The sequence below is a fragment of the Homalodisca vitripennis genome, chromosome 8 (assembly GCF_021130785.1).
Source record: "Homalodisca vitripennis isolate AUS2020 chromosome 8, UT_GWSS_2.1, whole genome shotgun sequence".
NCBI classification, from domain to species: domain Eukaryota; kingdom Metazoa; phylum Arthropoda; class Insecta; order Hemiptera; family Cicadellidae; genus Homalodisca; species Homalodisca vitripennis.
In genome coordinates, this window is record NC_060214.1 from 5,181,352 (window position 1) to 5,200,494 (window position 19,143).

General features: G+C 33.7%; 1 protein-coding gene across 2 annotated transcripts in view; it reads left to right on the top strand.

Moving 5' to 3' along the window:
- The first annotated feature begins 3,046 nt into the window (after positions 1–3,046).
- The window catches only part of LOC124367229 (prostatic acid phosphatase-like), a 32,477-nt gene continuing 16,380 nt past the window's right edge, over positions 3,047–19,143 (top strand). For both annotated transcript variants that reach the window (XM_046823905.1, XM_046823906.1), the window contains exons 1-4: positions 3,047–3,112; positions 12,644–12,869; positions 15,002–15,117; positions 18,680–18,787. In XM_046823905.1, coding sequence (XP_046679861.1) covers positions 3,107–3,112; positions 12,644–12,869; positions 15,002–15,117; positions 18,680–18,787 — 456 coding nt within the window. In that variant the 5' untranslated portion in view covers positions 3,047–3,106. The remainder of the gene's footprint in view (positions 3,113–12,643; positions 12,870–15,001; positions 15,118–18,679; positions 18,788–19,143) is intronic.

The following is a 19,143-nucleotide window of genomic DNA, read 5'->3' on the forward strand; positions in this document are numbered from 1 at the left end:
ACTGTTCTGTACAAACAAGGTTAATTTGTTTACATTTATAGAGAGTAATTTTCAGTAACCATATGTTTTAACGCCGATTTATATTTTAGCGATTAACAAAACCAACTATAGAACAAACATAATAAGAACTTTAAAATTGTTGACGTATTTTATTGATTGTGGCAAAAAGGCAAACTCAAAATTGGCATCGTAAATATAATTCACTTGAACTACCAGTACGTGCAACGCCTACCAAATTGCGTGCCAAACAAAAGATAACTGATAGCAATGCAGATATAAGAGACAATGTAGCCTGACTTATACTATACAAAGACTGTTATAACTGTTATCTAAGTTGTCTTTTGACAATAATACGAACTTGTCTCAGATTTAAATAAATAAGTTTTGCTAAAATTATTACTGTATTGTTTGTAATGCTGCTAGTTTTCTGTTAATTTTATGATATTTATCACTCCAAACAGGCTTTGCCTTGGAGTTTTTTTCTGTATCGTGTAATAGTAGATGTATGTCGTTGTAGTTGCATATGTATGTATTGTTTATGTGTAAGTACATCTAATGTTTTTTGGTCAGCCTGTGCAGTATTATAAAATTTGTATTTGCCATTTTTATCTGTTAGAAATAGCTTCTTACTTTCTTTTTAATGGGCTTCTCAGAGCTGGGTACGTACGTATATTTTGTTTGTCGGGAAAGAAATAAGATCAGCTTTGGAACAAAAAATAATTGGACTAGCGTAAATTAAAATGATCATAAATATACACGTGTCAACATTGTCGTCGGGAATAAAGTTCACTTGAACCAGAAGTGCTCATAGAGTTCCAAAACCTGTGAAATTGTGTGTGAAGCCGCGGATAACTGCTAGTGTATAAAGTTAATATACCAAGCCATATTTTTACGAGTGCAATTCCCAAAGCTATTTATTCTATTTTGTTTACTTAGTTTATGCTAATTTAGGCTCAGTGTATGGACTAATATTGCCTAGCAACGCTATTCATAATACACGATTCAATTAATACATTTCATAAATTTAATATCGCAGGTGTTCGCGTTCTTTTGATTTAAACATAAGAAATTAAATGTGTTTGTAATCAACAAAAATAATAACTTTACTTAAACAAGACTGTCAATAAATAGTTAATTTTTTTATTACAACAAGTACAAATTAAAATTTATACATGTGGCGCTAACTCTATTAACACGATTCAAAATGTGCAACCAACTGAAGGAATATTGAACATCAGTTGTTGAATATTGAACTAAAACTGTTCGTCCAGGATGAGATATTACCTCTAAATTGAAAACTATTTTGTACTCTGTTATAATATAAAAAGTACTGTATTGTGAATTCATTAGACGTCCTATGTAAATAAAGTTGTATTGAACTAAAACTGTTCGTCTAGGAGGAGAAATTACCTCTAAATTCAACATTATTTTGTACTCTGTTATAATATAAAATCTACTGTATTGTGAATTGATTAGATATCCTATGTAAATAAAGTTGTATTGAACTAAAACTGTTCGTCTAGGAGGAGAAATTACCTCTAAATTCAACATTATTTTGTACTCTGTTATAATATAAAAACTACTGTATTGTGAACTCATTAAACGTCCTATGCAAATAAAGTTATAATTTTTGTAAATTATAAAAAATCGAAATAAACAAAAACTTGCAATAGGTATGGTAAGGATATTGTGAAAGCAGTTCATCAATATAATGTTATAATCTCAGCTGACTGGAGCAGCTAAAACTAAAACAGATGATTGTTGGGACTATAAAACATTGCTGTCATTTAATATCAGTGGATAATTAATATTATTAGTACTCGGTTTTAAAGCACATTATCTTACTTATTTATGGAACAAATACTTCGTATAGTTGAATTTGTAATAAAATTTACTAACTAATATGTAGGAACAGTGACTTCATAACATGCTGTTTTATGATATTTATGCTTAAACCTTTTTTTGGAAAAATAAATGCATCTACGAAATGGACATTTTACGATTAGAACATTATTAAATTTCAAAATTCTTAATACCATATTTTGGTTTGCCTCTGGTCCAGGAATAATACCTTAAAATATTGGTAGAAAGTTCAGAGATACTGTATAACGATGGCAAATGTCCGAAAGATCCTCTCAAACATACCATTGTAATAATACAATATTAATACAGAATTGAGGAAATAATATTGAATGATTTGTAGCTGATTAAAAGCAAACTAGGTAACGAGTAGTGTACAAATAAATTCGACAGGTTTGTTACTGTGATATGCGTTTTGTAGCGTAACAAGATAAATAATAGTGTTGCCTTGCGGCAACAGTTATCTCAGCAGTAGGTTATAAGAAACTCCCTTTTATTTTGACAAAAGGATAACAAGGAACAATGCATTCATTCGTTTCGTTGCCGACAACGGTAACCTTAACTGGAAAAACGGTGGACTCGAAACTCATAAGTTGTTATTATTGGAGAAACTGCATTTTTATACACACGTTTATTCTTTTATTATTTATTATTTGTAACTATGTATTGATATTTTTAATTTTTCGAAAATGTCTTTTATATGAATTAAAATTTCATTTCTTCACACGGGTTTTTATAAAATGTTACTTTTAAGTATGCGGCAACTATTTTAAAAATATAATTCATACAGTTTTTATTTTTGAAGAAAGTTGCATTTAAATGAGAAACCCAAACATATAAAATTACAATGCCGCAAATGAAACCGTTTTAAACCTATGGTTTTTTCAACATAGAATATACAGACAGGCATACGGTAAACGAAACGAAACATACTATAGTGTTCTATGTCAATAATAAACCATGTCCCAAAATATTCCTCTTTTTTCAACACTCTGTATATAATCATGTGAACTTATCAATAACATAAATTAAATATGACCTAAATGTGTAATAGGAATAAATTTATCCTGTGATAAAGGCAGAGCACGTTATGTCTTATCTTTGATAATGCTATGACATGACGACGCACTCGGCTATTAATAGATAATCGGTCAACGGCACACAAGTTTAAAGGTTAAAGTTCAAACTTCCGTAGTCTGCGTTATCTCTACGGCCAGTAGAGTGCGTAAGTTCTGTTTGGACCGGAATGCAGGTAACGCATTTCTCTTAAGTTTTACAAGTAAAGTAAGAGTATTTCCTTTTTTTAACACAACCACGATATATATTTTTAACTAAGAGTGCAACTAATTTTATGTTAAAAATTGTTAAATTAAAATGATTTCTTATACCTATTTCGTAATATATCTATCTCCAGTTCGAGGTTAAAGTAAAAATGAATTTCATTGTAACTGGTTTCAGAGTTCGAATTTTATTTGTCGCGTTTTTTAAAACGATACCAATGAGACCTCAGACGTGTAGGGTTTCAGTTTATTAATTGCGCGGAAATTTGTATTAAGTTTACTCAAACAATTTGCAGTGTACATTGCCATTATGGTGGGTTGCAGAAATACTAGATACAAGTACACAAGTTCTATATATGTCAGTTTATTGTGCCTTTGTGTAATAGATCGGACAGGTTTTCTGATTCCTTGAAACATAAATTATGTTTTGATTATATTTTCCAAAGTTGGTTGAATATTGTTTTAACAACGTATTTTTTTAAATTCTGTTTCCAAGTTTTAGAAAGCAATTTTAATGTTATAATCGTGTAGAACAGGACTTTTTTTAGAAGAAATTACAATGAGCGAACATGATTATCATTTCGGTTAAAATACTGAGTAAACAGGGCTTAACTTAGATAAAAAAAAACACATTCTTACACTAAAATATAATTTTTGGATCATTTGATTTAAAATTACATTGTGATCTTACATCCTATTAGAATGGAAATCACAAGGGAATTTAAAACCTTCTGAAATTTTTTAAGAAATCACGCAATTTTTGACTATTGTGCTATTATACAGGGTGTTTAGTAAAAGTGTTCCAATACTTTAAATTTTGTTCAATATATAAAATTGAACAAAAAGGTTCATACGAAGGTATGTCCTAAAATCTTTATTTTCCTGTTTATCTGTCTGTATGTGTTCTTTATCAAAAGATTATATCTTTTGAACAAGTGAAAAAGTTATTAAACTTGAAAATTATATTAACCTTTGGTAGATCTTATTGAAATTAAATATTAACAAAATCCTTTCACTCGTTTCAAAATGGCGGAAGTTTAAATTATTGCATGAAAATAATTCGAAACCGAATAATGTCCGCTATTTTGAAACTATTCTTACTATTATTCGCTATTAATACTATTCTTAATTTTCATAACTTTTTCTTAACTGGTTCACAAAATAAAATTTGTTTGATAAAATACACATACATACATATAGACAAAAGACTTAAGGTTTTGGGTCATACCTTCAAATGAACTTTATTGCTTGTTTTAATGTTTAGAACAAAATCCAAAATATTGGAAAACTTTGATTGAACACTCTGTGTTTCTTTCAATAAGAAACCTAAGACAAAAACACACCGATTTGTCTGGACAATTTAGTGAGTGTTAAAACTTGTTCTCTAGGCTGAAGGATGCAATAGCGAGTAGCCCTTATACACCAATTAGCTAATTTTTGTAACCCATTTACGACACCCTCAAGTTCCACAGCTGGTTGTTTGTTACTAGAAAACGGCCAAAATTAAACTATTCAAAATGATAGAAACTTACACATTCAGAATTAAAATGTTATGTATACGAGAAAGAGGCCTTAGTTGCAATTTTGTGTATAGGAATATTAAACGAATTTATATAAGTATATAGTTTTAAACATGTATTAGTTCATAAGCGGAAATAGAACGATTCACTCGTTAGTTATGTTTAAAAGATTAAAAACTTTCTATTTACCTAAAAGCTCGGAAGTTAATGCGTTATAACGCATATTTGAGGGGGTTAACGACGATGTTGATCATTAGAACACAGAAAACAGCATGGTAATGATCAGAGTTAAAATGTGGCTAAATTTAATAAAAATAAAAATACATATATTTAAACTCTTCGAGAGCTATAATCTACATGTAATTAACACACATCACGGACATGTGAATAGAAATAGGGAAAGTTTAATTTTTGTGAGATAATTAGCTATTAGCCTTTAAAGATATAAACAGTATCAAAATGTGGATTATGAAACTCAGACTACAGTACAACGTATTGATAAACGGTCAAATAAAGATAACTATTATGTAAAAATGAAATTTTGATGTTTAAAAAAAATTAACATGGTAAAATTTACATTAAAAAATAGTTTTGACAGCACAAATTGTGGATTTTATTTGGAACCCGTAGAACATTATTTTGTTGGAGGTCCCTTAAGTATTTTAGTTACGCTGAGAAAAATAAATCAATATTTTTTATAAAAATAACGTAGATTGTTTGGTGGGTTGTAAAATAAAGATCTGTAATATTTGAAAAATTCGACAGCGGCCCTCTCGTATTTGTACGTAATATGTGTATAAATACCCTTAAGGTTAATAAAAATTATCTTTTTTGTCCATTTGTTTGGATTTTCAAGATGTGCATGGATCTGCCAAGAAAGGGGCTGTAAGGGGTTAAAATGTGTAACTGACAATTATTATTTTTAACAGTATTTTAGTTCTGTGTCAGATATTGCCTTGTATTTTATCTCTGCCGATGTCAAGACATCGTTATTTAAGAACTATATTGAGCATAGGAGATTTTACCTTATAGGGTTAAAATTTGAAGAGGTTATAACGTATATGTAACAATATTACACTTTAAAAAGCTTTACACAGTTTGTAATAAACAAAATATTATTTAGATATATTTTCTGTCTAAATACAGCATATAATGTGGGCATTAGATTCACTGCTCTTGAGTTAAATTTAAATGAAATTTTCAACTTTTGTTTTGTTCTCTTTTAAACCTCAGCCTCAGCTATGTCGGCTTCGATGTACATTGGTGTATTTTCAAAATACGCACACTGTTTCGTGTCTATATATTATTGGCCCTCCCCGGGATTTGAACCCGTAAACTCTCAGTTAGAGAGCCGAGACAACAACCATCAGAGGAGGACACGTTCAACATAATGCCAATAGAATTAAGTATGACTATAAACATGAATACTCCCCCATTTTAGGAAATATCTAGTTTGTTTACTAGTAAGAAACCATAACCTAAATAATAAGGGAAGTTAGTTTACGCCAAGGCCAGCGTAAGTGTACTGGTATTTATACAATTATATATTTTTAGTTAATTAAGGTTCTCAGTGATTAGCCAACAATACAAACACTGAATACACGGCAGCTCTCAATATAGGCCATGTCTTGTCACAGGACATCTGCTTTAAATAAACTATTTATTACTCGATTTAAATAACTTTAGTTTCATCAGATTTGTGATAAAATTTTCTAAAAATTTTTTCTTGTAGTTTTTCTCAATATGTGTTATTAAAATATTCAAAGTTGAACAGTTTTAATGGCCGCCATTTTGAAAATAATAAAGATTATTTCATGATATATTTTTCAGTAACCACCCTTGTCATCATAAATATTCGAGCCAAATTTGGTATAGTTGAAATTATTGGTTTTTTAGGGGATTACTTTTTGTATAAAAAACACATACGGACAGACATAAATGGGAAACTAAGCATCGGAGACCCATGTCCATATGGGGAAATATATCTGTCTTGATCTGAGTAAAATAACGTGGTATACCTTTGTCCAGACAGTTACGGGACACCCTGTAAAATAGCCGAATGGAAATTTTAAATAGAAAATAAATGTTAATGTAAGGGCTGAGTTAATCAGCTCATTCAGTGAACAATGTATAGAAATAGGATTCCCGTTGTCCTTGATGCAATAAATATTAGTGTGGGCAGAAAAGAAAGAAATATTTGTTTGGGTATGCAGGAAGATTCATGTCTGTAGATAACTTGGGGTGAAGCAAAGGATATTACGATAAATATTATAATGATAAGAACTTATCTTAATGTGAATGCCTTACTTGGAAAAGGTAACGGTTTATTTTTTGGCTCCTATTAATACTTATTCCCACTCTACTAGAAGGAATCCGTCCGCCACATCGCGTCAAAGGAATAGTTGGGATTGCATGCAAAAGCTCGAAACGTCCTGACAGATAGACAGGCAGAAAGACAATTATAAGAAAAAGAAATTTTTTTATCCTGCCGCCAGCTAGAAGGAAATTATGGCAACCTACTTCAGTAACGCTCGCCCAAATTGCATGGTTGAACAGAACTATTATATAAACCATTCTCGTCCATGTAGAAATGAAGTTTCATATTCAATTTAACGCATATACATAAAATCTTTCTCGGGATGCCTTGCTAATGATGTATTCAATTTTATTTTCCATTGTGGGGTTTCATAGCAGTGTTTTAACAAAATTATAGTCTACTAATATTTTTCCTCCATGCTACAGACCTAGGCACTACACGTTAGGTTGTATATCGAGTTTGGATACTTAGCATACAAATATACTTGTTAATGTCAAGTAATCAGATGTTACTTTTAGTAACAATTAAAATAGTACGCTAACCAATTTTATATCTTATATAAAAAGATGAACCCTTAAGTGTGTTGGTATGAACTGTAATTTCTAGAAGAGCAGGTACAATTCGGCTAATTCTGTTTTTGTCATTCGTTGTCCAAGAAATATTTGTAAGAATTTAAACGCCGGATAAAATTTCTCTGAATTACTAAAATTCTGTAAAATAATGATTATATGAAAATGTTCCAGAGTTATCTTACATTAAACAGCTATTATCGCTTTCAGTGAAATGGCTGAGGCATTTGTTTAAATTTACATTTTGTAGATAAAAAATAGTGTACAGCCGCATGTGTGGCACTCATTCATATAAGGATAAAGGTTCTAAATTACGTATACATTTAACATTTAGATGTCTGCTGTCTTTTGCTGTGTGACTGACAGGACATACATTTAAAATACCAGACATAAAAAATTGTTACCCACTCAAAATTAAAAATATTCATTTATTAAAGTTTAGTTTTCCTTTTTGATCTCACTAGTGGCCAAACCATAGGTTGTACCTCAAATTTTTGTGAGAGTTTTAGAAAATGAGCTGATCGACAAAACTGTAATAAAACAAATTTTTCCATATCTCCACTTATTAACATGTAAAACGCCCGCAAAATTAAAAATTTTCCCGATTTGTCACATTTTTCTAATTTCTCCATGTTGATTCTGTTTAAAAATGACTATAGTATCTAAGTCATAGGTCATAACTAGATTCTGACGAAAGATAATGGTGTGGAATCAAGTTTAAAACATTTTCTAGTGACTTGTTACCATATCTCACTTGGTTATGCTAAAAAACGTGGTTAAAGTCTAAGTTTTAGGTTAATTTTTTGCAATTTTGGTGTTCTTTGTATTCAAAGGCTGATTCAGAGTTCTTATTCCCTTAGTTTTTCCCTTTTCTCTATCCATCATAGCGGGCACAGTCCTTAAAGACAAAACTATAGTAAATTATTGCCAATTTTATAGATAAAATATGTGTATGATTATAATTTATTCGATTTACAACTCCAGTTTTTATATTACTTGATAAAGATAACAATTTTATTTTTTAATTATCTCCATATCAACTATTGTTAAATAGGGTGTTAGATCAGCAATTAAATAAATTTGCCTATTATTGGCTTAATTAAACTCAATTTACTAATTAAATATAATATATTACTGTATAGTTATTCGCGGCAATATAGTAGGCCTAGATATGACCTGTAAAGAAGAACATGTAAAGGGATGATAGGAGGGTAAACGGACTGTAGGTCCAGGTCGCAAAACTGTCAGGACCATTTCTTACCTACTTCTTAAGGGGTGGACAGTAGGTCCACGGGCCCGGCCTGGGATCCACTGTCCGACTCATGGGTTATGTTTTTGAGGGATCGTCGTATTCATTCTGCAGCACTTAAATGAATGCTTTGAGACCTATACTCTATAATGCTAAATACTTTTCAGTAGACTACAGAAGATGACAACAACACTACAGGAAGAATTAAACAAAATCTATATACATAAAACAAAGTCGGGTTAGTTGCAGCATTTATAACTTAAGAATGGCTGTAACGATTATAATGGTCTGCTTTATTGGATCCGTTTTCGCCCCGACTAGCAGAATAAGGATTAAAGTATCGTAAAAGTGCACGGTAACATCAGGCAAAGAGAACAAGACTTTTATATGTATAAGGACCTGATAATTTTAGTCAAATGTTCTGAGTAAACATTGTTTTATGGCAGCACAATTAAATGTTCAATTAATTTAACCAATATTTGTAATTTGTTCAATTTGGTCTTTAAAAGCAAAGAGTAAGCTTGATAATAACAACACTTCTCATTTCATCCTTTTCTGTAACCACTATTGAGCACTGTAGTAAGAGAAATATTAAGATAAGAAAGTTAAAAGTTTTAGCAGAAATCTACTTTTAACTGTGCATTTGGGTAAATATTACATGTGCAGTGTTGGTGAGTACTGTAATGTAGATATAAAAGAAAAATGTACTATATTAACTTTTACTATAAATTTAAAGCCTGTATTGAAATGAAAGTTCACTCTTGGCATAAGTAGCCTTCTCAGATCTTTGTAAGTCTGTATATTTCCTTGATCGAGGAAACAAGGCAACACCAACTAAGGCACAAAAGATATTAAGCCTAGCATAAATTACAATGGCCATAAGTATACACTTTCAGACATATTTCCTTGGCTGTAGGAACAAGGAAATCGCTACATTGGCGTCGGATATATGTAATTCACTCAAACCAGAAATGTTCATACGAAATTGCGTGCAAAACCGTAATAGTGTACATTTTTAAAACCTTTACAGCTTTTGTGTTTTTTATTAATTAAATTCAACATATTAAAACGTTTAGCGATTAACTGTTTATTTCAAATGGGAATAACACTAATAGGGTTTCAGAAAATATTTTACAATTTGTTGCGATCGAAGTCGCTGGTAACTGCTAGTAACTAAACATATTATCTCCTGTCGTTCCTGGATCACTAATTGAATTAAGTTTACACAATATCGCAGTGGGATATAGCGATGAATAGCAATTGGGAGTTTGAATGAAACTAGACAATTGCTTTATCCGGTCTTCATCGAATTGCTATTTGAGTGATATATACAACCTATTTTTAGCAGCAAAAGGTCACTATTATGTAAGTTAGTATATCTCTGTAGGCATAAGTTTTGTTTACTTTTTGGTTTATAGGTCAAGAGCCCCTATTTAAGGTAATAAAATATTTTGTCTTCTTATAATTATCTATTTAACGTAATTTGATACAACTATAAATGTGATATATTATATATGAAATAAATAGTTGTTTTAATTACTAAAAGTTATAATAAAACATCCATTTCTTTTGACGTGTACTACGAGGAACGTGTTTACTCGCATATACAGTATTATACTAACGATGGACAAGAGGAGTAATGATGAATACAAACTTACTGTAGATACTTACGGTTCATTAGGATAATGCCGAATTACTCAGATATTAATATAGTGCTATGTGGAATTCATTTAAGTTTAATCTCAATTAGTAATCCGTTTCATATGTGATGGATTGAGTTTTGGTTTGATCAAACTTTTGTTAATATTTACTGCCTTAGCAGTACGCTGTGCGAATGTAGTGGAAGCATCACTGATCAGAATGAAGAATGAGTGTAGGTAGAAAAAATAATGCATGGCCAGGTCAGTTTTGAAAAGTAGGACAGTTAGTCCACAGGTGTCGGCGTGGGCTAACTGTCCTACCCTGCAGAAAAGTGACGTCAGCCACCCTCATCAAAACTAGACGTGGGCCTACATTCCTACAATATTATAGGAGACTTTATTTATCAAATTTTACCTTATTTAATAAGATCCATTTATACATCTTGAGATTTTCATTGTCAAACTGTACCACCTCAATTCTATCAAACGCGTTGTGCGACCAAAAAATATTGATGAATTTAAAATGCATCTAGTGCTGAAATCCTGGAATTTCCTAGACGAGTATAATTGCCTAGATGACATGATTATCGGATTCAACAATAGATTTATCTTTTATCTGAATTTGTCATGTCCTTTAAAAAACATTAGAGTAAAAAAATGGCCAAACAGAATACGTGGATTACTCGCGGTATTTTAACTTCCAGGAAAAAAAATAAAATTTTATCATTAAATTTTTATAACAACAAAAATGAGGAATTTAAAATCTATTTTAGGAATTATAAAAGAATTTACAAAAAAGTAAGGGTAGGGTACAATAAGCGGACCCGGTGTTTTATATCGAAATTGGCAAACGATATTACTCAATCATAACCATCGATATAATCAATCGATACTAATTAATTATTTTGAACAATTAACTTAACTAATCTATATCAACAGCTGTAAAGAATTTCAAATAATACACGTAAGGTAATATTTCAATTTTACATATAAGTAACATTTGATTATTAAGAATGGCAGTCAATTTTAGAAAACTGCACAATTTTTGAAAGATGATGACATGTTTTTCGTGGCTTCATCATGTAGGACTCGTACCGAAAAACCCATTATGTGAAATTTGTGGGAAAGAAAAAAATGTAACTGTGAGAGGAGCAAATATTTTCGTCTTCAGTTTTCCTAATTTTGGTTATAATAATTTGTTTGATTGAGATACGAATATTAGGTATCGATGATTACATTCTTCGATATAAAAAACCGGGTTCGCTTACTGTACCCTACCCAAAAGTAATAAGAGCGGGTAAAGCCTACGAAATTGATGATAAACTAAGGAACTGATTAACCAAACTGCTAAACTAAAGTCCACAAAAAGTTTAAAATGTTCGGAAATTGTTAATGGAGATGAAACCTTTACACGGCCAGAACACATTGATGTGTTGGCCAGAACACGGCGAATGAGTTGAATGATTGATCCATACCTGGAATATGGTTTAATACTTTGGGGCAGCTGTGCCAAATACAATATAGTAAGAGTATTCAGACTTCAAAAAAGCTGTTAGAATAATTTCCCAATTAAACATCACAGTCGTGCAGGGATGCTTTCAGGGAGCTCGAATTGCTGACTCTGGCCTGCCTCTATATATTGGAGGTTGCCCTGTATTGTCGATCGAAGTGTGTTCTTATTCGGGGTAGTGACATTCACTCTTACGAAACTAGAGGCAAGGAGAGTTACCGTGCAGAAAATCATAGGACGGTGGCTTTCGAACGCTTGCCGTCACAGGCTGGAGTCAAATTTCTCAATCGGCTCCTTGAGAGTCTTATAAAATCGGATAATTTAAACCAGTTTAAAGCTCTTCTGAAGCGCCTACTGGTGTTGAATACGTTTTAATCTGTCGAAGGGTTCATGGCTGGCTGCTGGGAGATTTATAATCAAAGTTTACATAAAAAGTAATTAGTTAGAGCCCCGAGTCTCATGTTAAATGAATGTTGGCTTGAATGGGCAAGAGATGTATGTTTCAATGAGTATTGTAAGTAGGAATGTGTATAGTAGGGATTTTTTACTAATAACTTAAACCTGACTTTTGCAATATAATATCTTATTGCCAAAATTCAACAAAATAATAATTATTATTATCAAAATGTCTTGCAATTTGACATTATATCAACAATTCTGGCTACTCTACTCGTTCCATATCCTTCTGCTCTGTCCAGGTGGTGTTTCTAGCAGTAACGCTGCTGGCCCTAAGGGTAGCAGCAATCTCAGACACTTCGGACACCCCAGGCCACTGCTGTGAGCTTCACCGCACCCCATGCTGCAGGTCCTGCTACACCCCCATCCCAGGGACGCTATGTTACTGCGACCAACCCTGCAACAGCGACTACGGCAAATGCTGCCCAGATGATCGCTACGTTTGCTTGAACGAGGCCTCTGAACAATGTATGTTTGAGATACCACGTAAGCCTATTCGTAGTTACTGTACAGACCGAACCATATAGCTCGAAGCGAGGTCCGCGCATGCGTACAAATCACCCTTCATTCTCCACTCCACTCGGAAATTCATGATTTAGTCCAAACCAAAATACTACCAGAGGTGGAGCGACTTGTTCTGTCAGTGGCAGTGATTTTGGAAAGGGCTGTACACGGTCGAACCGCGAGTAGGGAAGGGTATTTGCGGGATAAGCGTGCATGCGCTTCATGTCAAATGGTTCGAAACGTACCAGTAAAAGCGAATCAAATTACTTTAAAGTTTAGCGTAATTGCACTCCCGTTGCACGGTATGAAGAACGCTCCCTGGGGTATAGTGCCGAGCCTGGTCTTGTACAAGGACTGGAACTACACCCTCCGGGGGTATAGATCTACTACTGTAAATCTGCACGACCTGAATAATGCTCCCGAGGATATAGTGCCGAGCTTTGTCTTGTACAAGGACTGGAACTACACTCTCCGGGGGTAAAGATCTACTACTGTAAATCTGCACGACCTGAATAATGCTCCCGAGGATATAGTGCCGAGCTTAGTCTTGTACAAGGACTGGAACTACACTCTCCGGGGGTAAAGATCTACTACTGTAAATCTGCACGACCTGAATAATGCTCCCGAGGATATAGTGCCGAGCTTAGTCTTGTACAAGGACTGGAACTACACTCTCCGGGGGTAAAGATCTACTACTGTAAATCTGCACGACCTGAATAATGCTCCCGAGGATATAGTGCCGAGCTTGGTCTTGTACAACGACTGGAACTACACTCTCCGGGAGTAAAGATCTACTACTGTAAATCTGCACGACCTGAATAATGCTCCCGAGGATATAGTGCCGAGCTTGGTCTTGTACAACGACTGGAACTACACTCTCCGGGGGTAAAGATCTACTACTGTAAATCTGCACGACCTGAATGATGCTCCCGAGGATATAGTGCCGAGCTTGGTCTTGTACAAGGACTGGAACTACACCCTCCGGGGGTATAGATCTACTAATGTAAATGTGTACGACCTGAATAATGCTCCCGAGGATATAGTGCCGAGCTTGGTCTTGTACAAGGACTGGAACTACACCTTCCGGGGGTATAGATCTACTACTGTAAATCTGCACGACCTGAATAATTCTCCCGAGGATATAGTGCCGAGCTTGGTCTTGTACAAGGACTGGAACTACACTCTCCGGGGCAAAGATCTACTACTGTAAATCTGCACGACCTGAATAATGCTCCCGAGGATATATTGCCGAGCTTGGTCTTGTACAAGGACTGGAACTACACTCTCCGGGGGTAAAGATCTACTACTGTAAATCTGCACGACCTGAATAATGCTCCCGATGATATAGTGCCGAGCTTGGTCTTGTACAAGGACTGGAACTACACTCTCCTGGGGTAAAGATCTACAACTGTAAATCTGCACGACCTGAATAATGCTCCCGAGGATATATAGTGCCGAGCTTGGTCTTGTACAAGGACTGGAAACTACACTCTCCGGGGGTAAAGATCTACTACTGTAAATCTGCACGACCTGAATAATGCTCCCGAGGTGCCGAGCTTGGTCTTGTACAAGGACTGGAACTACACTCTCCGGGGGTATAGATCTACTACTGTAAATGTGCACGACCTGAATAACGCTCCCGGGGATATAGTGCCGAGCTTGGTCTTGTACAAGGACTGGAACTACACCCTCCGGGGGTATAATGCCAAAGTTGGTGCTGTGGTTGTCTTGACAGTCTGTGAATAAATACATTTATTTTATAGGAAATATATTGTGTCAGTGAAAAAGTAATTGCAGTATAAAAATAGAATGTGTTGTCGGTAATAAGGTATATCTTTATATTACACATCACACACCTTTTTCCAATTTAACCCAAAAACTTTACTAATAAGTTTAAAAATGTGGATTGAATTTGTTCTCTAGGTCTGGCAAGTCCCCCATTTGACGACCCTCCCTTATTTGTATCTACTTACTAAATAGTTGGTAAGGTTGGTGTTAAACCTCACTTTGGCTATAAGAAAAGGAACTTGAGCAATGGATTTACCCTGATAAAGGTTTCTGTTTTCTGTTTGTAATCTTGGCTGAACTGTTCACAGCAAACGAGGCTTTTCCAGGCTTGGTTTTTGCCAACGTGGATTTTTCACGCAGACCACATTATCACGAATTCAACGCAACGCTTCCCCCTACATCTACTCTTCAATATGTCTACGCGGTGAGTATACCTTTGCCTACTGTTCTTGTAATAATGTTGCATCTATATTATTAGAAGGACCTGCAAGGTATATTAGACAAAGACAAAGAATTTATTCGTACAATTGAACATAATGTTTTTTTGTACAAGTCGATTACAAAAAAATGCATACGTGTGACTGGAAATTAATCTAATTTGAATTCAAATAATGTGAATGGACAACTGTAGCAGTAAATTAAAATTAAAATTAAATTAAAATTAAAATTAAATTAAAATTAAAAATAAAATTAAAATTAAAATTAAAATTAAGATTAAAATTAAAATTAAAATTAAAATTAAAATTAAAATTAAAATTAAAATTAAAATTAAAATTAAAATTAAAATTAAAATTAAAATTAAAATTAAAATTAAAATTAAAATTAAAATTAAAATTAAAATTATTAAAATTAAAGTTAAAATTAAAATCAAAATTAAAATTAAATTAAAATTAAAACAAAATTAAAATGGACTTGCTGGCCTCACAACCCTGTTGGGCCTATCGCCTCCCCAAGGCTGTAGAAAGCTGTCTCATTCAAAATTCGTTTTTAATTCCGATTTGAATAATTTTTAAATTTTCTGAGTTTTTAACCTGGTTTTCTATAGGCAACCAATTAAAAATCTTTGGACCGTAGTAAAAAATGGAATTTTTGAACAGACTAAGTTTTGAATCTGTCGGATATTAATTTACCTTTGTGTCGGGTAAAGTGGTCATGTTGAGCTAGAGGGAAAAGATTGCGGTTTTTGAAAAACAAAAATTGATGAGTGGTAAATCAAAAGATTGGTTAGCGTGAAAATTGTCTTTGAAAGAAACAGCTCTCCACAGCTTTTTGCCTGGTCTCAGTCCCCAAACAACTCTTAAAGCCCTCTTTTTGTAAGATGAAAATCCTATTAAAATTTTGGAAGGTCGAGAACCCCCAGAAAATAAGACCATATCTTAGCCTTGATTCGACCAAGCCGAAGTAAGCCGTGGTTAGAGCTTCCTGAGAGGAAAATTTTGAAAGACACCTCAGGGCAAAGATTGATGAGTTGATATGTTTAGACAAGGATTCTATATGAGTTTGCCATTTCATGAAGAAATCTATATGAACTCCTAGAAATTTATAACTGAAGCAATTACTGACATTTTGATTGTTTATTGAGTGTATGTTCGGAAGATTTACAGCTTTTTTTGAGATTGTAACTCCATAACCTGTGTTTTTGAAGTGTTAAGAAAAAGCTTATTTACTGTGAACCAGTGAGAGAGCGAGGACGACACTTTAGAGAACTCGTTGGAAAGGGAAACTGAATTTTTGTTGCTGAAAATCTGCAAAGAGAGATATTGTGGGACAGACATTGTTATTTTGATTTAAAAGGATTGTATCTGGAAGAACATTAATGAAAATCAAAAATAGAAGGGGACCAAGAATCGAGCCCTGAGGTACAACCTGTTTTGACGATAGAAAAATTCGGAAAAACACTGATTGCCGCTAAAATCCTGGATTTGGACATATTGGATACGACCTTGCAAGTAACTTTTGAACCAATCCAAAGTAACACCTCGGAAACCGTATTTTTGCAATTTGGAAAGTAACATTTGATGACCAACTACAATCAAAGGCCTTACTAAGGTCACAGAACAAGCCTAGAGCCTCCTCACCGGCGTCGAGAGATGAAAGGATCCTTTTAATCACTGCAGCAATGGCTACTTCAGTGTTCATCTGTGGTTGAAAGCCATATTGAAAAGGAGATACAATTTTATGTTTCTTTAGAAAGTTGAACATTCTATTGTGTACAATTTTTTTCAAAAACTTTGGAGATAACTGGGGTGATGGCTATTGGTCGGAAAGAAGATACATCACAGGTATTTTTTTATTTGGGTATAGGAACACTTTTGGTTATCTTTAAAATCGGAGCCAAACCTACCGCGAATTCTTTAAGAAAGTGTGTGTGTGAAGAAGTGTGTGTATGTGTGTGTGTGTGTGTGTGGTGTGTGTGTGTGTGTGTGTGTGTGTGTGTGTGTGTGTGTGTGTGTGTGTGTGTGTGTGTGTGTGTGTGTGTGTGTGTGTGTGTGTGTGTGTGTGTGTGTGTGTGTGTGTGTGGTGTGTGTGTGTGTGTGTGTGTGTGTGTGGTGTGTGTGTGTGTGTGTGTGTGTGTGTGTGTGTGTGTGTGTGTGTGTGTGGTGTTGTGTGCTGTCTTTTGATAGTGGGCAATGGTGATGTTGGTGGATAAGGGCCAGAATTATCGGGTACATTGACTTTTCAGTTTTTCTGAGACATTAATAACAGAAATTTTAAGAACATTTGCAATTTCAACTGGATTTTTGAGAAGTTTACCTTCAGCCTCAAGTTCAAGCTCCTTGTTAGCTGATTGTTTTTTTCCCTGGTCGACAACTGTTGATGATGTCCCAGGTTGCCTTTCCTGGTTTCGGCTTTGGGAAAATATACTCTTGGGCGTGTCTAGATTTGGATTCCCTCAGAAGTGCTTGATGTTCTTGCTTCAGGGCGGTTGTAATGGGCTCGCAGCTCTGGTGGACCTCTCATCTCCAGGTAGTAGGCATCCTGCAGTCTTCTTCTGCTTTCCATAACTGTTTCGGTGATCCACTTCGCTCTTCTAGAAACTGGAACGGTTTTTCTTCTTAATAGGGAAAGAAATATTGAATAAATTGATGATAGTGTCTGAAAATTTTGAAAACATAGAATCAACTGAATTTTTTTGGTATATACACTGCTCCAGTTTTCTTTGCAAAGATACTGATGAAATTTATTCTTGTTCAAACCGAAGTTGCGAGTAATTATTATTAATATCAAGTAGAAAATACTTTGGAAAAGAAGTTATAAGCCTAAACGCGGTTGCCCGCTTGAAAATATTCTTAAAATGTCTGTTTTATTTTAGTAAATTTACATGGTCAAATCTACTTATTGAATTTATTATAACTATACCCCATACTCAATTTATTAAAAACATGTATACTGATTTGAGCCTAACACTCGTGGGAGAGTTATTGCCTCCATGTGACCGTTGTACTTGTTCTTAGTACCATCGATCTTGTACTTGACTCTCCTTCTTATTCTGTACTATAAGATCCTCACAATGGCTAATGAAAATATTCAAATATTTTCCATGAGGTCAGCCAGAATAATTCTTAAAAGGAAACACAACTATATATGATGCCAGTTCACTTGTACGTTCTCTTGACAGTCTGGTGTGAAAAACCCAATATTTACCAGGAGTCTTTGTCTTTACAGAAGATTTTTTTGCTCTGTAGTTCACTAGTGTTTTTTTTTAAAGTCCGAAGCCTCGTATCTCTTCCACTGTAATTAAAAGTATTATCTTATTTCTAAACAAACCAAATTGATTTTCACAAGTAATTTGTACGCCCTTTTTACAGTAGCGAAGCACGGGTACTTTTAGCTAGTACATTACAAGTACAAATACACAGTGTATATAATATTTTTCATGACTGGCAGTAAACTTATAGGATAATCACTATTATATAGCATCTTGTATTTTACTGTTGTAATACTATTTATTAATTAGCACACTAATAAGGTGATTTCAATTTCAGATTTTTAGACATGGAATAAGATCTCCGATAAGGGAGCCGTACCCAAAAAGTCCAAACGCTCGGTTATATAAAAACGTTTTTCCTGGAGTTCGAGGAAAACTTACTAAGGTATGACAATATTGGCTAACTAGTTAATACCCTTAATTAGTCATTTTACAACAAACGTTTCATTAAAGTCCATTTAATATCCACCGTTTTTAAAATTAAGTGTTTTATTATAGTACCTGATTATAATCAATTTCATAATAAAACATCCTTTGTACCACCTTGAACTCAACCAAGTTTCATGTTAGGTCATGTTCTGACACTACAAACTGCAATAATTTAATTATTTTACAATGTCTTTATATTTTAATATTAAAAATAAGTAATTATTTAAATAAACGTTATAGAAATAAATACGTTTTTGTATACTGTTATACTAGCGCTGTCTTTTGGAAAATCATTAAGTGTGGGGGGGGGGG